The sequence below is a fragment of the Crotalus tigris genome, unplaced genomic scaffold, assembly GCF_016545835.1.
Source record: "Crotalus tigris isolate CLP2741 ecotype Arizona unplaced genomic scaffold, ASM1654583v1 scf7180000017865.1625608, whole genome shotgun sequence".
NCBI classification, from domain to species: Eukaryota; Metazoa; Chordata; class Lepidosauria; order Squamata; family Viperidae; genus Crotalus; species Crotalus tigris.
In genome coordinates this window covers 1,291,588-1,313,975 of record NW_024096686.1, presented here as the reverse complement: position 1 = coordinate 1,313,975, position 22,388 = coordinate 1,291,588, and the positions used below count along the sequence as shown (strand labels likewise).

Here is a 22,388-nt window from a genome sequence, read left to right as displayed (position 1 = left end):
CTTTCTCCACAGAACCGGTCCCTGTTGCCCAAAAGGTTGGGGACCTCTGCTGTATAGGGTGTCCTATTCTGTATTTCAGAGATTGCATTAAGTAATGTTTCAACTTCACACGTGTCTGGAGTTCCCTTCCTCCCTCTGAATACTGTAAGCTACCCATGTTACCAGGAATCAAGCAATATATAAATACACATATACATACAAGTATATAGTTTATTTTTAGGTTGCCATTTTATCCGTGGTTTGTGCTTTCTTGTAAACTTGCAAAACGTTCTATTTTGGGCTTCTGTCTCTGCAAGAAATTGCTGGATTGGAGCACAAGTTAATCCATATAACCAAATGGCATTTCCATGCACTGTAGTCATCCATCTAATAAAGATGCCTGGGTCACAGTTGGTAACCATTAGTTTCATGCTCTGCTTGGATACCTCCCAGAGACATCTAATCAGCTCCTTTTGGACATGAAACGCTAGCCTAGAGGTTTGTTTCTCACAATGGACTTCTTATGTTCTTACCAGCTAGAGTTGTAATAAGAACTAAATGTAGCATCAAAGGGGAACACGTCAAGCTTAGTGCAAAATTTCCACACCAAAATATATTGAAGTCCATGGTTAAAAGAGCTTAACTTAAAAACAGCCTTTTTCAAAAATGTATCAGCAGCAACTTATAATTAAGGATGAAACAACTGCAGATTGTAAATCTCAGCTTTTTTTTTTTTTTTTTTTTACAAGTAACCTTCTCTTATGGATTGCTTCCAGATGTAAGAGATTCCTCCTCCCCCCCCCAAATTGTAACATTAGCCTTCAGCTGAGTCTCTTCCTGAAGAAAAGGAAGACTGGCTAAAATATTAGCAGGACAATATGGTTCCTGTTTTGAGGTCTACTCAAAATCAAGGGGAAGAATTAACTCATTGCTGTCCGACCTGTACTCCTGAAAAACGGGGAAGGTTTTAACATTTCCCTGGTTTTGAAATAATTGTGCTTAAATTTTGCTGGCACATGTACTGTAGCTGCACAAACTGTTACAAATGTGATTGCTTCTAAAACGAACCTAGTTTTGTTTTTTTTTTCCTTGTACAAATATACCAGCCAGAAGAAGCAGGCCACTTAAAGGTTTGCTTACCTTTAGGTTCTTATCTTCAACAGGGCAGGTAACACTCCATTGTAACTTTTAAAAAGAAGGAATAAATTTCTAGCTCATGCTCCTTTTCCCATTTTCCTTCCTTTTCTTAGCAAACAGGATTATCTCCTCCAGAAGCAGTAAGTGCTCCAATACTGGAAGTTTTTAAGAAGAGACTGGACAGCCATTTGTCCGAAATGGTGTAGGGTTTCCTGCCTGAGCAGGGGGTTGGACTAGATGACCTCCAAGGTCCCTTCCAACTTTACTACTATTACTATTACTAATACAGGTAGCCCTCAATTTACAACAGTTCCTTTAGTGACCATTCAAAGTTACAGTGTCACTAAAAAAAGTGACTTATGACTGTTTTTCACATGTGACTGTTGTGATATCCTTATAGTCATGTGATCAGAATTTGAATGCTAGGCAACTGACATGCATTTATGACGGATGCAGTGTCCCGGGGTCGTGTGATCACCTTTTGCAACCTTCTGATAAGCAAAAGTCAATGGGGAAGAAAAAATTCACTAAACAGCCGTGTTACAAAACAACTGCAGGGAATCGCTTAACATCTGTGGCAGGAAAGATCATAAAATGGGGCAAAACTCACGTAACAGCTGTCTTGCTTAGCAATAGAAATTTTGGGCTCAATTGTGGCCATAAGTCAAGGACTACCTATATGTCTCAGGGTTTCCTCAAGAGTTGTAAACATAAAATTCCAAACGGCTTAAATGAAATCCGGAAGATAATAATTTTTCCTGTTTTTCCTTGGGTTAAGATTTGTATATTCTGCTATTCAGGCCGTGACTTCAATCGTTTGAAATTTCTGCTCACATTGCAGATTTCTGCATTTCCGGTTGCTACCGTTCTTAATATAGCCTTTGAACACAAGATCTGTTCCGGAGATTCTGACAATAAATGCTTATTTGATTACTCATGAAAACTACTTTGGGCTTGTTTAAATAATGAAAAAGTGGGACATCTGCTCATAAATAAATAAATGGAGGAGTGTTTAGTCTGAAAATGGCACTCCGTAGAGAAAACTGAATCTTCCGAAGGAATGTATTTAAAGATAAATAATTATTTTTTTGAGATGGAAAAGCAACAAACTGTGACATTTTATGACAGCAAACATCTTATTAATTAATGGTGACAGGAAGAATGTTACTTCTCCCAATATACCTGTAGTAGGAAGAAGAAACTGTATGGCAAATAGCTAGACAGTAGTTTAAATTGTTCATCTAATTGTATTGTTCAGAGCATCAGGCAAGAGCCGTGGTGGCGCAGTGGTTAGAATGCAGTATTCAAGGCTAACTCACTGCTCACTCCAGGAGTTTGATTCTGAGGGGCTCATGGTTGACTCAGCCTTCCATCCTTCCGAGGTCGGTAAAATGAGGACTTAGATTTTTGGAGGCAATAGGCTGACTCTGTAAACCTCTTAGCTTAGAGGTCTGTAAAGCGCTGTGAAGCGATATGTAAAGTCTACAGTGGTGGCCAAAATTGTGGAAACCTTTTGGGAACAGTGTACAGTAGAAATGCCACCTTTGGTTAAGTTTCCATCAATTTTTCTAATTTCTTTATAACTGTAGCCTTGTTCACTTAATAATACTATTTTACATTGCTTTCTGGGCAACCTTTGCACCATTAGCGTTAATTTTATTATGTTTTACAAGCTCACTAAATGAAAGAAAGAAAAAAAAAAGCCCAACCAACTTGATAGCGATCACATAACACACTGACAAATGTCCTCCTCTCAGCTTCAATACATGATATCAATAACTGAATCCTACTGTGATCTGACTGGCTCATTGCCAAAACAAGATGACACCTGATTGGCTCTGTAAACACTCATGCTCATTGGCTACCATCAGATGAAGGAAAGCTACCTGATATCAACCTAAGCAAGTTGTGCTTCCTTTTTCTGGTTATTTGGCTATAACGTTTCATAGAATACAGTAGAGATAATTGAACAAACTATGTTGCATTACATTCTTGATTAAATTATCTTTCCATTGATATATAATTTTATGGTACTACTCCAAAATAAAAAGTGATGTTATTAGCCATTAAACCTCAAAAATACACTTTTCCCAAAAGATTTCTACAATTTTGGCCACTACTGTTAAGTGCTATTGCTATTGCTATCAGGCATGGTTCTCCAATATCACTGGCAGAGATTTTCATTTTCACTTGCTATCGTATCATTTTAGCTAAAGATGCCACTGATCCAATGAAGACTTTCCCTTATGCAAAACATGCGGGTAGTTGGTTTTCCCAATCCTAGAAATTTTCCATCTTTAAGAAAAATGACTTGAAGCAAATGGAAACTATCTCATCTAGTAAAGTAGCTTTCCCAAAGCTGGTAAGTGTTGTAAGCGTTAAAGACCAGCATATGGGATTTGTATTTCAATATATGCGAGGAACACCAGATGGGAGAGAGCTGAATTCCTAGACTGTGAGATTTAAAGGAGGGTGCATTAATCAAGGACGTGGTTTATATTAACATTTTTTCTAAATATAACTGCTTTCCTCTCCCCCCCCCCTTTCTCTTCACAGAATTGAAACACTTGGCCAACCAGACAGGAAAGATAGTATTGGAGTTTGTGTTGAGCAGCTCAAAGGCTATGATTCTTTGCAACGGGATAAAGCTGTGTGCATTAGTACCAATGGTGAGTTTCAAATAGACCTAAATTGGCCCACCTTCTGACCTGCAATCTCTACCATATCCTAACGTTCTGTCATTTTAAGACCTACTGTATATGGAACAACTGTATTATGATGTGGAGGAATCCAAAACAGGTGATGGAAAATAATAAGTTGTCAGTGAAGGTATGCAAAAAAAAAAAAAAAAAAGCAGTGCCTTGGGAAACAGGCATGTCAATATTCTTGGGAGTTGTTCTATGCTTTGATGTTGTCCAGCCACCGTGTTCCTTGAAGGCCTGGTTTCCTTTTACATCATCATCATACACTCTCCTTTTTCATTTAATTTTATTATAAATACATGAAGATCAGTAAGTCCTATTATCTCATTAAGCTTCTGTATGGAGAATGTAGCCCTTGACCCCAAACACCTGGGCAACCGTTTATAATGGTATTTTTAAGATTTGCCCTACCACTTGTAAATAACTGAGAACTGAGAAAATAAATTTCTCTCTTTTCTTGCTGCCAGTGTGGTAAACGGATGTCATTGATGTACATGTGGGACACTATGTGCAATGTGGGCGTCCTAACTATTTTTGGGGCAGTGGGCGCTGTTACGAAATGGTCTTTCTTGGGAGATTTAACCATTAATAACTGTACGGGCTAAGAGACCAAGAAATGAGAATGTTCTGCTTCTCTGTCCAGTTCTCTGGGATGATTTCCACCATTCACTTTTGATTTGGGGGGTTGGATATGACAGTGAACAGATGTGTTTGGGAATAATGAAGTTGGGATAGGACCTTTGTTTGGCGAGCAAGCCAACTTTCTGTCTTCAGTGGCGAGAGTATAATTTAACAAGGTGTCCATGAAGTGTGTTGCAGGTCATTACGGAAGATGAATTCAGAAAGCTTGATTTCCATGGGAAATTGAAAAAAATGTGTTATGTGACTGGGTAGGCTCATCAGCATTTCTTCTCTGTTGCAGGAGCTGTTTTTGTCAATGGAAAGGAGATGACCAACCAATTGCCTGCGGTGACCTCAGGGTCAGCTGTAACCTTCGACATGGAAACTGTGAATTTAGGCCCTTGCAATAATAATGGGGGGAACTTCAAACTCAGAGTGACAATTAGTTCCAACAACAGGGAAGTGGTCTTTGACTGGGTACTTGATCAATGCTGTGGCTCTCTGTATTTTGGATGCTCCTTCTCCTATCCCGGCTGGAAAGTTTTGGTGTTCTAAGTGTTAGACTGAGAAGCAGTAGTTGTCTTTTGGTTGCGTCATTCAAAGGGTTCGGACTGCAATGACACAATTATTTGCCCATCCAGGCTGTTAAATCTGTGTGTCTTTGGTATACTGCTGTTGGCTCAGACAAGAGTAAGCTGCTTAATGCCATTTTTCTGTGAGATGAACATTACTTGAACTCTGTCTTCTCTACTGGATTCACCTGAAATATTGGCGAAATGCTGAGTAACCTGGAAAATTTATGTAAGCTGTTGCGTTTGCTACTCAACATCATGCATTTTGAGTATTATTTTTTTTAGAACACCTCTCTCCATTTGGATGCTCTCCAGAGGTGCTGGACAGGATTCTCCACAATCCCTAGTCAAAGGGGGAAGATACGAGTTGTAGTCCACCTCTGGAGACCACCAAGAGAGAGTGTGGTTTTGAAAGAAAAAGGTAGAGATGATTCTGTTACTGTGGTCCTGCTATCAATGCTTGGTCATACTTATTACGTTTGCCTAGTGTTATTCTTTGGCTCAGGGTTAATGGACCAAAACTGTATGTATGTTTTCCTATTCATCAGAGTTCGGTACTGAAGTGATGCACCTCAACCTACTCCTGCCGAAAGCTTTTTGTCCACTGGGCAATAAGACCTTTTGGGCCTCTACATTATCCTTTTCCTTCAGTGCCTTGCCATTGACGGCAGAAGAAATCTGAGCTGAAACGTTAGCTTTGGCAAGCCATACCTATGTGCCTTCGTTGGATGCTTCTGTTGAACAATATTTCACTTGTGAAAGAGAAAATTTTGTTCCTGGCATTTGTCGCTTTAAGCGACATTTTTCCGCCCCTCTGTGCTCATTGCAGTGCCTTCTACAGTTTGTGCCTTTTTCAAGATGATATCATACAGTCCGAGGAAATATTTAGGGCGCAAATGTTTTAGACCTTTCCTGAACACTTGTACGGAGTCTAGAGTTTTGTGTAGCAGGTAAATTATGTTCCTCACACCCGTCTTTACCTAGACTTGCTTTTAGATAATTTTATAGAAAGTGGGGTGGGGTCAGACCAGCAGGGTATGCAAGTGAGCTTGCAAATAAGGAGGTACCGTATAAAAAATAATGCATAATAGAGGTCTCTTAGCATGCATTTTAAAATTTGGTTGATGTAACCAAGTTAACAGATGAGCCAGGTACTAACTTTAAGTAGAGAGTAACAGCTAATGCATTTTTGCTCAACCTCTGCAGTTAATTACCATTTTGCTGTTTTAATTTGGGCAAGTGAAATCCCTCTTTGGGGGATCTCCTTTGTACGATTAAATTGCCTGCATGCCCATCTCCCAAAATGGGGGACCCAGTCTTGGCCGCTGTTTCCTTGCAATAGCGGTATCCTGTTAAGTAAGATCTGCAGCCGGTTTCTTTCTTAAACTTTTAAGTCTTCGATCCCAGGCCCGGAGGCTTTAGCTGCAGTCCTTAGCTGCCCTACCCCGTCTGACAAGTAAGCAAAGACAGGAGCTGCTGATAAAAAGAGCAAAATTCCTCCCTTCCCTTCTTATACGGTAGGATTGCCAGCTATGAGTACTCTGATTTCAGCCTTAAGTAAAAGTTGTCACCAGTTATTAATGTCTGGTCAATTGGGAGTAGGTCTTTTGGTTCAGGAATATATAACTCAGCCTTATCTTGTGGCCTATTGCAATCTGATGTTTTCTAGATATATTTCACTTCCTTTCCTGTTGCTTATCAGAATTATGGGGTTGAAGTTCCAATATATCTGGAGGCAAGATTTTGGGGAAGGCTAACTGAATACTCTGTGGAGCAGAATCTAAATAAAAATGGTTAGTTTCCCCCCCACTCCACCCCGATCTCAAGATATCCTGTAAGAAGCTGAAATTTAAGGATTATAGAATCCTACCTCTGCCCCTCCCCAGTTTAAAATCAAGCCATGCCAAAACTCTTCTACTCATATAAATCACCACATTGTCTTATGTGTTCATATGAATATAAGAAAGGATATTAATGCATTAACATTCTTCTCTTAAGAATGTCAAATGCAAACCAGATCATCCATATACTTTTTATCTCTCATTATTGATTTCTATGAAAATGTATTTGAGCATAAAACAAAACTGGTACCAAAAAAAACCAAAAAAAAAACCAATGAGATACTTTAGTTCACCTTTAGCTTTGTATGTTCATTATATAATGGTAGGTTGGAGGTTCCCGCTTTTTAGAATGTTACACATAAATCGGGATTTGCGAAGGTATTCGGACGTGCTGTTTCCTCTTCTTGAAGGATTGCCAGAGAACATTTGCAATTTCATATATACCATACAAAATGCCTTTGCTATGTAAAATAAGTAACTTTTTTTACATCTGGTGACAGATGGAATGGAGGACATAATCCAAATATTCAACTGTTAGAAGACCAAAAATATAAAGCAACATTTAAAACAGCCAGATGCTATCCAGATATCAGGGTTGTAGTTCTTATCCTTCCGTTGGAATAGAGTAAGATCTTCATTTTTTAATATACCACAGACTTCTATCTTGTGTGAGGAAGGCATGTAGATGCTGAGCTAATAAGGAATTTTCTGAATTTCTTAAATTTTTGTAAAAGCTTTTTTGCTATAGCAATAGAAATTTGTTTCCCCAGCAAAGGATGACTTTCTGCAGCTGGGGATGGGAGACAAAGAGGAAACAGAGATTTTATCTCTTGAGAGGGTAAATTCGGGTTTTTTTTTAAAAAAAGAATAGCTATGAAACAGGAAGGCTATTCAAAAGCTTACCTTGAACCTATTTATGAGCAGCAAAAATGTTCAAAAGAAATTGAATCAGTATTTTAGAGCCATAAGAATTCTGAAAAATTGGATTCTTTGTTCAGACAGTATTCATATGAGATGGCAGTTCTTGGAGGCAAAGTTAGCATGGAATTATGTTTTGTATGCACTTGTATGTATTTACCTCAAGATACTTTGTATCATGACTTTTTAATAAAGGTTTGACTTTATTGTACCCTATCCAGTTGTGGTGAAATCTTTTCTCTTGCCTATGGAAGTTCTCATTCATCCGGATCATGGTTGTCCCAAAGATGCTTTTATTTTAAAAGCAACTGGACTTTCTGCCTTTAAAATAAAAACACCTTTGGGTCTTGTCTCTGTTGAACTTGAGAGATATATCGGGAAGAAGGCAAGCAGAAGATAAACAGTTGCTTAAAATTATGCTGTAGGAAGCTGAGGGATGTGTTTTTTTTTTTTTTTTTGCAGGAAAATTTGGCTCTAAAGTAATTTTATGAGCAAAGAACTATTATTTTCAGAAGCCTACATTCCTTCAGAAAAGGTGATGGTGTCATTGTACTCATATCCAGGAATTTTCAAGTAGTTGTACATGTGTTCGGAGGCGGACTCAAAAGTAATAAGATGCGCCACAGAGTAAATCAGTGATGTTTTAAATATTTTTGGTAATTAGTAAATACAGCAACAGAAAAAAATAAGCCTCTTATTTTTGTTGTGGTAGGGGCCAAATTCTTTGAAAGTGTATGGTGAAACTTCAGGTACAGAAAATTAGGAGCCATTGTTCAAAATCATTAATTTTGCTTTCAGATAATGGACAACAGCGGCTAGGTTGACATCCGCCATCCTACTAAAAGTTTTAAAATAAAGAGATTTAAATAATCAGAATTATTTACGTATTTAATTCAAAGTCTGAATACTGAAGAGGTTACCTTTGGGAAATAACTTAGTTTTGAAAATGTTCATTCCCTTTAGTACCAAAGTAAGATACCAGGGTAGCAATATACAGAATAAGCCTTGAGGCCTTAGCAGTTTTATTCTCCAGAAGCTTTGGGCTGGCCATTGCATCAGCTCATAATGGAACATAAGAATTTAGTAAATGTATGAACAGAGGTATACGTATGTCTGCCAATGTATATCTAACAGAAAAATTGTTCTTAGAAACAGCTGATCATCCCTCCTTAAATTAGGTGGCGCCATGGTTCAGTGGTTACAATGGTGAGCTTGTTGATTAGAAAGCTGGCAGGTCAGGTTCGAGACACAAGCATCATTTGACAGGGTGAGCTCCTGTTCTCATTCCAGTTCCTGCCAACCTACAGTAATGGCCAAATTTTGGAAACCTTTTGGGAAAAGTGTACAATAAAAATGCCACCTTTGGTTAAGTTTCCACTATTTTTTCTTCTAATTTCTTTATAACTGTAGCCTTGTTCACTTAATAATATTATTTTACATCGCTTTCTCGGCAACCAGTCAACTATTTGTACCATTACTTTAATTTTATTACGTTTTACAAGCTCACTAAATGAAAGAATACAAAAAAATTCAACCAACTTGATAGCGATCACATAACACACTGACAAATGTCCTCCTCTCAGCTTCGATACATGACATCAGTAACCGAATCCTAGTGTGATCTGACTGGCTCATTGCCAAAACAAGATGACACCTGATTGGCTCTCTAAACACTCATGCTCATTGGCTACCATCAGATGAAGGAAAGCGACCCAATATCAACTTAAGCAAATTGTGCTTCCTTTTTCTGATGGCAATGGCATGTTGGTGTTAGGATTTCATTGAGAATAATTTGTTCTCTTTTTTTTAACCAAGAAATGTAATATTTTGCCTCCTTTGGACAGGAGTTTTTTGCTACTGAATTTTGACTATGGTTTTACGGCTACAGGTCAGCCACCATCACATTAAGATCACCTGATTTTCAGCTTTCTCTCAGTGGACAAGATTGTGAAGAAAGGAGTTGGTTGACAGCTGCAGAGAAAACTGGAGGATCCGTATCTGTCAAAATTCAGGTTTGGTTTGGTCACTCCAGAACTGTAGGTGATCTGTGGCAGGCCCAGGAGGTGAATACTAGAGGTGAATAATAGAGCCGAGGTGGCGCAGCAGTTAGAGTGTAGTACTGCAGGCCACTTTAGCTGACTGTGTTCAGCAGGTCAGCGGTTCAAATCTCACCGGCTCAAGGTTGTCTCAGCCTTCCATCCTTCCGGGGTAGGTAAAATGAGGACCCAGATTGTTGGGGGCAATGTAATATATATATATATATATATATATAATATATATATATATATATAATATATATATATATATATATATATATTGCTTACTGGTGTACACCGCTTAGAGAGTGCTTGCACTTAAAGCGGTATATAAGTCTCATAAATAAATAAATAAATAAATAAAATACTGGTCCTAGTGGACCTTTTGGCACATCTTGACTTGAATAGCTCTGAGGTCTGAGAGTGGAGCAGGGTTTTATAATCCCTCTTCAGGGGTGAGGTGAAGGAGGGAGAAAAGATGAGTTTGTGAGAGCCATGTTGCAGAATTTAATAGAGTCGGTGCATTCCCTTTGCTACTTAATGTCTATGTCAGGGGTAGGCAACCTTGGCTCTTTTATGACTCATGGACTTCAACTCCTAGAATTCCTGAGCCAGCATGACTCAGCTTGGAAACCTCTCCCTTTCCCCTCAGCATGGCTGGCTCAGGAATTCTGGGAGTTGAAGTCCACAAGTCATAAAAGAGCCAAGGTTGCCTACCTCGGTCTAGGTGAAACTTAAGTAACGTGAGCTGAAGTAATACCAATATTCAGATGATACTCAATTACAGTAGGTATTTCTGCTTCTGGCCAAGCACGTGAGGCACTGAAAGTCCTAGCAACATGGAGTAGCTGTGGATTCTAAAGCCTTTCTGAATCTGGAAATATTATTCTTTAACTCTAGATGGGGGAGCATGCTCCCCCATATGAAGTTGGTTCATAACTGGAGGATTCTCCTGGACTCACAATTCCTGCTAGTACAGCAGATGGAGCAGTGGCCAAGAAGGCCTTAGCATGATTGTCTATGGAGATTCTCCAGAAGATAGGCTTAAGATACAGGAAGATCTTGACAGACTTGAATATTGGGTGCTATCTAACAATGAAATTCAATGGTGAAAAAGTAATGTTCTACATTTAGGCAAGAAAAAACAAATGCAGGCAGTGGTGGCGAACCTATGGCACGGGTGCCAGAGGTGGCACTCAGAGCCCTCTTTGTGGGCACACGTGCTGTTGTCCCAGCCTTGCCTTCCCCCACGACCCCCTCCTCTCCAGCAGCCCCCCCGAAGGAGAGTCGCCCTCAAGGGTGACCTACACAGAGCAGCGCAACCAAGGACATGGCAGCCAGGCAGCGTACACAAGACTCTGTCCTCACACCCCATCATGCAGTTGATGCTGCAGGGCATGGGCAAAGGCTGTGGCCGCCGTAGCGCTGCCTGGGCAATCTGCGGTGGGCCCTGGAGGCGGAGAGTGGTCCTGTGGGCAGGCGGGGCAGGGGATGGGGGGGCAGAGCGGGGGTGAGCAGGGGGTGGAGCAGGGGTGGGGCCGTTTTTTTGGGTACTCTGTCTCTAAAAGGTTCACCATCACTGGTATAGGGGGTACCTCACTCAATAGTACCAACTGTGAGAGGGATCTTGGAGTCCTAGTGGATAATCACTTAAATATGAGCCAGCAGTGTGCTGCAGCTGCCAAAAAAGTCAACAGTGCTAGGCTGTATTAACAGAGGGATAGAATCGAGATCACGTGAAGTGTTAATACCACTTTATAAAACCTTGGTAAGGCCACACTTGGAATACTGCATCCACTTTTCATCAGTACTATTCTAAATCAGGAAAGTTTGTATGATGTGAAAGATAGTGCCCATGGAGGGGGGAATGATGGGCTACAGTGATGTGGCAGTTTCCTAGAAAGGAGACACATTGCAGGAAGAGGATGAGACAAGAGGTAGCCCAGCAGAGCTGGATAGGGGACAGAGAGAAAGGACAGCCACTCCCTAGAATCTCCCAGGGTATATCAGGCTGAGAATAATAAGGGTTTATTCTAGCAAGTTTCTATTAAGTGCAAATAAAGAACTGAACTCTGGCTGAATTGTTCCACATCATTTTTGAGCTTAGCCTGACATATAGGGCATTGTCTCTGTTACCTTGTGGTTTGACTACAATAATCTGCTCTGTAAGATCTGTTGTTAAAAACCCTGCCACGGAAGGGATTGTTCCTGTAATCTGAGTCTCGTTTCTCAGATGCTCACAAAATTAACCATGATACATATTGGTTGGGTCACTCAGCCTTCCATATAAATACAGTATATTAAAAAAAAACAAGAGGAAACTGCAAGATTTGAAGACTGGAAGAAATGGTTGCCTTGGTTTTTAAGCTTGGAAGTTAAGTAGGGTAAGATGGGTATGTCTAGTTCAGGGGTAGGCAACCCAAAACACTCAAAGAGCCACTTGGACCCATTTCCCACCAAAAACAAAACACCGGGAGCCACAAAACCCTGTTGATATCTAAAATGAAGATAACACTGCATATATCCTTTTTTACCTGTATTATAGGTGTGTGTGTGTGTGTGTGTGTGTGTGTATACGTATATATGTATGTAGGTCTTGGAAAACCTCAGAAAACAAGTATATATGTATATATATATATATATATATATATATATATATATGTGTGTGTGTGTGTGTGTGTATACACACACACACACACAGGTAAAAAAAGGATATATGCAGTGTTATCTTCATTTTAGATGTCAAAAGGGTCTCTCTCTCTGTCTCTCTCTCTCCCTCCCTCTCTATCTGCCCTTGGTCTGCCACTCCTCTTCCCCGCTCTCCTTCTTTCTCTCTCTCTTTCCTCTCTCTCTCTCTCCCTCCCTCCCTCCCTCTCTCTCTCTCTCTTTCTCTCCCCCCCCCTCTCCTATCTGCTGCTCACCTGCTGCTTCAAAGTGTTGTCCAACCAGCTCAGGGGTAGGCAATCTCGTCTCTTTTATGACTCATGGACTTCAACTCCCAGAATTCCTGAGTCAGCCTAGCTGGGCTAGCTAGCTCTCTCCTGCCCTTCCTGCTTCCTGCTTCCTGCAGAGATGCAGCAAAGGGAGGAGCTCCGCCCAGTAAGCTTTCCAGCTCCTCGGAGAATACTGTGAGTGCATTCTCTTTTACACATACACACAGACACAGACACAGACACACACACACACACACACACACACACACACACAGAGAGAGAGAGAGAAGCAGGGAAGCACAATTGCCTCTCTCTGTCTCTCTGCAAAGGCAGAGGAGGCTGGGAGCCACGGGGGAAGGCTCAAAGAGCCGCATGCGGCTCCGGAGCCGCAGGTTGCCGACCTGTGGTCTAGTTTAACGAAGAGAAGGACAAGGGGGGACATGATAGCAGTATTCCAATATCTCAGGGGCTGCCATAAAGAAGAGGGAATTAAGCTATTTTCCAAAGCACCTGACGGCAGGACAAGAAGCAACGGGTGGAAACTCATCAAGGAGAGAAGCAACCTAGAACTAAGGAGAAACTTCCTGACAGTGAGAACAATTAATCAGTGGAACAGCCTGCCTCCAGAAGCAGTAAATGCTCCAACACTGGAATTTTTTAAGAAGAGACTGGACAGCCACTTGTCCGAAATGGTGTAGGGTTTCCTGCCCGAGCAGGGGGTTGGACTAGATGACCTCCAAGGTCCCTTCCAACTTTACTAATATGAATAAGATGAAAACTTCACTTTTTTGCGCCAGGTGGTAGCACATTATTATCTCTTGGGTGTGATGTGTAATGGTCAAATGAAACACAACTAAAGATCAAAAATCATCTAATACCTGTGAGCAGATATGACTGCAATTGATTTTCAGCATGAACAACTTAAAGAAACAGGCAGTTAAGCCAGAGAAGGAAGAAGCCTGAACAATTGAGCAGGCCACAAATTGGGAGGTTTTGAAGCAATTACATTTTATGCCTTGAATTCAGCGCGACAATAGCAACTGAAATAAAGTGTGTTTGCTGAATTCCCATTAGAAAAAAAAATGCAAAACAGGTGGTCCTTGACTTAAAACCATTTGAACAACTGTTCAAAAGTGACAATGTTGCTGAAAAAAGTGATTTGTGTCCAGTCCTCGCACTTGCAGTGTCCCCCGTCACCCAATCAAAATTTGGGCGCTTGTCAACCAGTGTACATAGATACAACGGTTGCAGTGACCCAGTCCCATTTGAACCTTCCCAGGGACTCCTGACAAGCAGTCAGTGGGGGAAATTGGATTCACTTAATGATCATGGCAAAAAAAAATGTCAAAAAATCAGTGTGATTCTATGACTGCATTGCCTAGCAAGGGAAGTTTGGCTCCCAATTGTGCTGTAAGTTGAAGATTACCTATCACTTTGATTTCAGAAAGGTTACACTTATGGCCCTGGGTGAATTCAATTCACGTAGATCAGAGCCGTATTGTCAGGCCCCAAAACTCCTCGTCTTCTATTCTTTAGGGGCCTGCCATTCTTGTTGGGGGAGGGGTTGCAGGGGGGATTCTTAGTGTTAACTTTCACTTTATGACTTTGGTGGGAGGGGCCATATTGCTTGCTTTAATTATATCATTCACACGGGCTTTTCTTCAGATCTTGCCTTACGTTCCCTGCTATCATTCATCCCTAATAAAAGTTTCTTTTTGAGACAATGTCTGTTTCAAGAGTTCTGCTTTCTTGGGTGACTAGTTGAAATGCATCCTGACACGTATATTTCAATGTTTTTACTATCTTAATTTCCCAAAATATTCCTACTTGATGTTAATATTTGAAAAATAATTTTGCTTGTGTATTTCAATGACTGGCAGATCGGAAAAGAAAAAAGTTTGTTGCCAATCTGAACATTGACCATTTCTGGTCCCTTCATGGACAATCGTGGCATCAGACTTTATTTCTAGAATACTAGGGGTATGTTTTATCTAGATTACATTTGCTTATGATTGCAAGTCTTGAAAAAAGCAAATATATATATATATATATATATATATTTTTTAAAAATATTCTAAATGCAGGCAAAAAAAAAATCATCCATTTCAGGCCCTATCACAGCTCATAATTAGTCCAAATGCAAATATTTCTCCCCCCCCCCAACAAAATTTGTCTGGTTCTGAATCCATCTTGGCATATATATGAAAAGATTCAACATGACACCTTATCAGATTTTACATTATTGAACTTTATGTACAAAATTCAAATAAACATTTAATGTAAAAACAAAAAGGTTCATTAAACAATTGTCTTTATCTACTGTACCATTCAAATGTTCATCCAGTTTACATGATTTCTTCAAAGTCTCATTAAGAGTACATATAGAAAATCCATCTTTATTATAAATAGAAACAAAGGGATTCTCAGCTTTTATTATAAATGGACATGACATAGAAAGTTTACTTGACAGAAGTAATTTGATTACTATTTTTGGGGGTCATCAACTTTTTGTGCAAAGAATGCTAGCCTCCTTTTAAGCATTGAGAGCGCGACTGCTTAAGTGACATAAGCAATAACTCTACATCTATGTCTCTCCTAAAATATTTCTTTACATATGTGCACAGCTTTAGCAAATTAAAGCCCAAGAGAAATGCTTGCCGGCTATTCAAAGGTGTAATTAGAGTTTACTACAACTCAGAGCAGACAAAAGTCACCTAATGAAAACGGTAGTCTCCCTCTTTGCTATTGACACAAATCTGTGACTAAGAACTTAATACTGGATGACAAATCACATCCACACCATTAGTTAAATAGTCTCACAGTTAAACACACCTTTAAGGGACCAAAGTCAGTATTTACAGTTTTTATAAAGTTTTGAAAATCTCCATTAGGAAGCTTCTTCCCCACCCATTCCATAGCAAAAATCCAAAATGGGGAACTGCCTACTTACGATGATGGAATGAAATAAAAACAAATGTAAATTGTATATACATAACTGATCCTTTATAAATAAGGAGTATGAAAAATGAATTATTTTAAGATTTTTTTAAAAAAAGAACGAGGTGATGTTACTCAACCATAGTGCTTGCTGGAACAAACCCTTGGTGCTGATACTGTACCAGTAGTGAAGCTACTTTCCATTGGAAAAAAAGAAAATCTGTAAACATATGCTTTAATGTGTTAAGAGCAGTGCAAGACTGCACCAGACTTTTAATTAGCATCTGTATTGAATGCAATACATCACAGAATACTTGCAAAAGAAGTGCAACACATTTTCTGGACCAATTTTACAGTGTATTTTCCCCCTTAAAAGTAGCATCTAAAAGTCCCAGGTTACCTGTGCTTTGATTCTGCAGTCTGTATACATGCAAATGTAGGCCGAAATGCCCACCATAACCTGAAGGTGTTAAAGCAGCATATCATCATCTTCATCCACCCTAAACAGTCTGATCTCATATACCAGATGATATCAACAAATTCTTTTAGGCTACTGGCACAATTAATATAGTATATCCCTGTGTTTGAGATAGATAAAGCAATTTCCCCCCTAAATGGACATTATAGAAGTGCAATATTACACTTGAATGTTTAAAAATGTATTTAAAAACTGCGGTCTTCTAATTTGATAGAATAAAAATATAGGATCAAATTAAGCTTTAAATGATACATTATTTTCTACAAAAAAGAAACAGAATTTTAAAGTACAAATTATAAACTGTTCCGATCGCTTCTCATTTTCAACTCCATGGTAGGAAAGTCAGCCATTACCGATGCAAAAATTTTTATATAAAAACTGGTTTACATATACTCAAGTTATGTAAATTCAGTACATTTCATAATTAAAATTTCCAAAAATTGTATTGCTCTTCATGCTCAAACTTTGAGTATTGTCATTACACCACTAGAACCGATATACATGTTGCACTTGTGTAATTATTTCAGTAGGAACCATATCAACACTATCTGTGATGAAATCCTTTGTTTCCAGCAGTGCCTGTTAAAAATCTGTATATCTTATTAAATTCCTTATAGAGTTCATGCATCTTAGAATATCACTTCATGTTTTTGTCAGCTGGTCTTTTCAGATCTTCTGTTTTCTATTCTGTTTTGTCATACAAGATGTATTATCTATTTCTGAAGACCGTTCCCTAGAATTAGCATCGCCATAGCCATTAGTTGCACCCATCTGTTCTTCTGTAAACTCCTCAGGTGCTGTGGCTGTAATGGGCTCTCCTTTTTCTAATTTCTGTTGCATTTCTCGGAGTTTAGTAACAGCTTTGTCTATTGACATAATGCTTATAAGATTAAAGTCGTGCATGCTGACTAGATGAAGCATAAAATTCCGACACAAATTCTTCTTAATAATTTTGTGTCCATAATTTTCTACAAACAGCATACAGGCATGATTCATTTGATTGTCAGCAATAAACCTGTTAACATTAAAACACGAGACAAATTATTACTACTTAGTTGTCACCCCTGAAAAAAAACAGATTTCTTGGAATTCTCAAAAGATGCAAGTTTAAAAGAATCCTGTTTAGAAATACCATTCTTGCCCATATTTCCAACTGAACTTTTTAAAATTCTTATTTTAAAATTAAAATAAGGACAGCAAAATATTTAATATTTTTTGAAAATTTGAATAATTTTTCATCCATATTTCTGTTCTCATCTATTTTAGATTAAAAATAGATTACATACCCATGTTTCATAACATGTAGATTCCATAATTTCATGACTTCTTTTTCTCCTTCATTAACATCAGAAAACTCTTCAATTTGCTGCAGTGAGACAACCATTGAAAGTTAGTTAAAGCAAAGGAAATATCAATAATTATAAGGATGCCACTTGGTTGGATCGGCAGTATTGGGGTCTAAGTACTAAGAACTCTAGCATCTCTGGAAACCATTACACCAGGAAGTTATAGAATGTAATATCTAATTAAAAAGACCCTTTTCCTTATGCTAAATTGACTTTATGGGGAAACCCAACTTTAAAAATTGGGGGAAAAGATGTAATATAGAAAAATTGGATGGAAGTGGAGATATTTTGACTTTGGACCAATTGACAGATGATAAAGGTGAATTTTTAATCTATGCTATGTTAAGAGATAAATAACATCTATTAGATGTAACCCAACAGTAATATTTATAGTTACAACATTTGTTAACAACTCTATTTGGAGTAGCAGCATTTTCAACTTCTGGGATACAAGAACCAACAATTAAATCCTTTAAAATAAAATAAAAACAAAAAACTACTATTGGGTTTTTATAACTATTTGTTATCAATAAATCAGTGAGAGATGCAGATGCTAAAAAACAAGTGGAATAGAGAATTGGTGGGTTCCTATATTGCCTAGAGCAGGGCTTTTCAACCTTTTTTTTTTTTTTACTTAATTTTTTTTAAATTTTTTTATTTTTCCAAACTCTCCCCCTTACATATACCGTGATATTTATCAGATGTTAACATACATTCTTTTTACATTCTTATATATAAGATACTTTTAATAAAATGAAATACATACACATGACTTTTGATGCTGCTCGCCCATTTCCCCTTTCACTGTATCCACACTCCTTCTTCTCTACCTTCTTTCTCCCTTCTTCCCTACTTCCCTCTTCTTCCTCTCCTCTTCTCTTTCGTTCACCTCTCTCCTCCCCTTTCTCCCCACTTCTCTTCTCCTACAACCTTCCTACTTCCTTCCCCCCTCCTTTACTCTTTTCTCTCTCCACTCCTTTCTTCTCTCTCATCCCTCTTCAGATACAATTCGGGGGTAATGTCTGAGCAACTCCTCTCTCCAAATTTCTCTATCTGTATTATATACAATAAGATTAATTTTCTTTTACATTAATACTTCTATTTATCTAACCTTCTCGGTATATACTTCTATAAATATTTATACAACCTCCAGTTATTCAATACTGTGTCGCCTGGGTCTCCCTCCTTATCTGTTCCTTCTTCTTCCATCTAAATTGATGTTAACTATCTTTTAACCATAATCTCTTTTCAGCCAATCATAAAAAGTTCCTCAGATTTCATAGTACTCTGACTCTGTCTTATCTTTAATCGTCATTGTTAGTCTATTCATTTCTGCACATTCCAGTATTTTCCCAATCACTTCTCCTTCTGGGGGGGCTTTCAGTGCTTTCCAATTTTGTGCAAACACAATCCTGGCTGCTGTAATTATATGAATAATTAAATGTTTTCTCTTTATTGTATTTCCCTGGTAGAATACCCAACAGGAATATTTCTGGTCTTAGTTCTATACGTTGTTGTATCATCTTTTCTATCCATGTTCTAATTATATTCCAATAAGTTTTAGCTTCTACACACGTCCACCACATATGGTAGAAGGAACCTGATATCTGATGACATTTCCAACATTTCATAGACCTGTCCTTAAACATTTTAGCTAATCTTTCTAGAGACATGTTCCATCTGTAAAACATTTTGTACATATTTTCTTTATACGCAGTCGCCATTGTCAATTTATAATTTCTTTCCCATAGTTGCTGCCATGTATCTAATTCAATTGTGTATCCAAAATTCCTTGTCCATTTTATCATTGTCTCTTTCACTTGTTCCTCCTCTAACTCCATATGTAGTAGATAACTATACATTTTTTTAATCCATTTTCTTCCGTTCCTGTGAGTATTTCATCTAACTTTGTTGTCCCCAAATTAACACCATCTATTTTAACATCTTTTTCATATCTACATTGTATTTGCGTTCTCATGTACCAATCCATCTTTATTCCTTGTTTCTCTAATTGTTGGGCTTTTCAACCTTTTTACTGATTGTACCAGTTTTAGGATATGGCAATATTCGAGTACCACCTAGCAAGGTGTCAAAAACTTGATGACCAAAAAAAAAAAAAAAAAAAAAAACCCCTAACCTGTTCAAAGTTGCAATTGCACTGAAATGACTTATGACCATTGCAGCATGCCCAGGGGTCATGTGATTTATATTTGTATGCTTGGCAACTGATTCATATTTATAATGGTCACAGTGTTCCAGGGTCATGTGATCCCCTTTTGCAACCTTTTGACAAGCAAAGTCAATGGCAGGGCTGCTGGTGGCCAAGTGCTAAGGCGGGACTTCCTTTCCTCCCTCCCTTCCCTGCCTCCCTTTTTCTCATTCCCATCTCCTTCTGAAGGAGGAATTTGACACCCCCCCCCATATTTTCTCTCTTCCATATATTGATCAAACAAGGAAAGGCCTCCAGAGACAGAAAAGACAAACTGCTGAGTGAACTAGCTTAAAAAGGCACATTCCCCTTTAAGAATTAGCTACTGGCTAGAAAGGAAACTAAGGAGCACAGCCAGCACTTAAGGAAGAAAAAAAAAATGTAACTACTGGCTGCTGGCTAAGGCAACTTCCCCAAATGGCTCCATTCATAAGTAAAGGAATGCTACAGGCAAAATCCATTCAGGAGAAAAATACTTCAAAATCCCTTGCAGCAAAACTTACAGCTAACAACAGCAGAGCAATAGAAGCTAATAGAGACATCAGCCATCAGCCAAATAGAAATTGCCAAACACTCCTGAAGAACACAAAGCCCTCATTGCACAAATCCCAGAACTTCAAAGTCACAAAAGCACATAAGAATCCTTCTACTCTCTATCTCCTTCCCTCCTCTGTGCCTCACCTCCAGCCATTGCTGCCTTTTTTCATTCCTCTTGGAGGGCAACTCCTCCCCTACTGCATTTCTTGCCTGTTTGCTGCTGCCAGCACAGGTGGCTGCGGCCACAGCAGTTGTAGATCGGCTCATGGCCAGCCTGCTTGATCTCCTCTCCCCCCACCCTCCCCCTCCTTCTTCCCCTTTGGTGCAGCTGACTCTGCCTCCTCCCAAGGCTACTGCTTTTTCTCTCTCCCTCTCCTGCCCAAACTGCCTCCTTTTATAGCAGTGGTTCTCAACCTGTGGGTCGGGACCCCATTTGGGGTCGAACGACCATTTCACGGGGGTCGCCAAACTATTGGCTTTTGAAAGCCAATAGAATAGACTCTCTTGAATGGAGTCTAATTCTTTTGGCTTTCAAAAGCCAATAGGAATTGTCCAGGCTGTCTCTGCCCTGCTGAGTCCGCCAAAAGTCCCATTCTGCAAACGGTGCTGCACCAGTTGAGTAGTCCTCGACTTACGACCGGTTGGGGAGGTCACGGCATTAAAAAAGTTGAGAACCACTGTTTTATAGGTTCTCCTGTCTCTGCCCCCCTGCTTTCTCATGGGGGAGGGTGAGCCAGAAGTGAGCCTAAGGCCTTTGCAGCTCCAGAGGACTCTCTCACTGCAAGTCCTTGCCTGTGCTGGCTCTTTCCCTCCATTACACTTGGTTAGGCAGGGCTGCGTACCACCTGCCACTCATTAATGTACCACAAGAGGCCCTAGATAAATGAAGGAATGTCTTAACTTCTATAGCAAGAATGTCAATGGATCTCAAATTATGACTTATTCCAGCAGTCCCCAACCTTTTGGGCACCCGGGATCGGTTCCATGTGCTGCCTGCATCCCCAGATGGAGCTTCGCTTGTATGCACGGTCCAGATTCTAGCAGTCCCTGGACCAGGGGTTGAGGACCCCTGACTTATGCAACAAAAAATATTTAGAATTTATTGGATTCCCATTATGTTTATACATAAAAGGATGGCCTAAGACAGCATTTTGTTGGATATGTAATAAATGCTTCTTTAAAATACATGCTTTTACAGTGTCCTACACATAACATGTTTTGGGACTACATAAACATGATGGTGCGACATATGCAAAATTTCAAAGGATAACATTCTCTTGAAATATACACCTAGATCAAATTTGACAATTGGACAATATAAACAAACTCTCTGGGCCCTTACTATGCCAAAAAACAACAACCCTGATATTGCAATATTGGAAAAATAAAAGTATGGCCCCTTTTACTCAATGTATCGAACACCTGACTATATTTGCCATCTATGAGCCCCTAGTTGTAAAATATGGAAATCTTATGACCAGCATCCAACCTAAACATGAGATTCTCTTCCCTGCATTATATCTTTTTCTTTCCATAGTAATTAAATTCATATAGAACATTTCAGAATCTGACCAACAATATTTTCCTGTTTTGTACATAATCCAGCTCCTTGCTATTTACATCAGCAATTGTACCAATTCCATCTACTAATAATATTAGCAGATTAAGAGAAAGTATCACAGTCTACCCCAAAGTTACCGTTATAGTTTTCTCCCGTAGCCATTCAGGATCTTTTTCATCTTCACTATCAACTTCCATTTCTTGAGGGCGTAGAGGTAGACAAGTATCACTGTGAAAGTATAATCGATTATGGCCACTGCTATATGTTCTTTGCTGCTCTACTTCTCCATCTTCAGATTCCAAAAATTCTGACATGCTGGCTTTTGTACGCTTTGGCCTGAAAAATGAAGTGTTAATGTTTTCAACCAGTTATTTAAATATCTGAGAAGCACTGCAATCCTACAAAGACTGAAGGTAGTAGCAGCAGCCTAGAAACCTAATTGCTTTCTAGCAGCAATATATCCAGATTATCAATTATTGTTGTAAAGTTCATTTAAAAACACCAATGTATTAAAATAGCAAGCTCTCATAATATCACAGTTACTTTCTTTAATATGACGAGAGCATCACAGACTGTGTATT

The 22,388-nt window shown here is 39.0% G+C and overlaps 2 protein-coding genes across 3 annotated transcripts in view; one reads left to right on the top strand and one right to left on the bottom strand.

The window, feature by feature from the left end:
- CRLF3 (cytokine receptor like factor 3) overlaps window positions 1–7,986 on the top strand; it is a 39,121-nt gene extending 31,135 nt beyond the window's left edge. The window contains exons 7-8 of the mRNA XM_039343608.1: window positions 3,673–3,785; window positions 4,741–7,986. Of these exons, the coding sequence (XP_039199542.1) occupies window positions 3,673–3,785; window positions 4,741–4,994 (367 nt within the window). The 3' untranslated portion in view covers window positions 4,995–7,986. The remainder of the gene's footprint in view (window positions 1–3,672; window positions 3,786–4,740) is intronic.
- Window positions 7,987–14,966: 6,980 nt separating this feature from the next.
- The window catches only part of SUZ12 (SUZ12 polycomb repressive complex 2 subunit), a 32,325-nt gene continuing 24,903 nt past the window's right edge, over window positions 14,967–22,388 (bottom strand). For both annotated transcript variants that reach the window (XM_039343606.1, XM_039343605.1), the window contains 3 exons: window positions 21,945–22,143; window positions 17,441–17,520; window positions 14,967–17,169 (listed from right to left, as the gene is read on the bottom strand). In XM_039343606.1, the coding sequence (XP_039199540.1) occupies window positions 16,821–17,169; window positions 17,441–17,520; window positions 21,945–22,143 (628 nt within the window). In that variant the 3' untranslated portion in view covers window positions 14,967–16,820. The remainder of the gene's footprint in view (window positions 17,170–17,440; window positions 17,521–21,944; window positions 22,144–22,388) is intronic.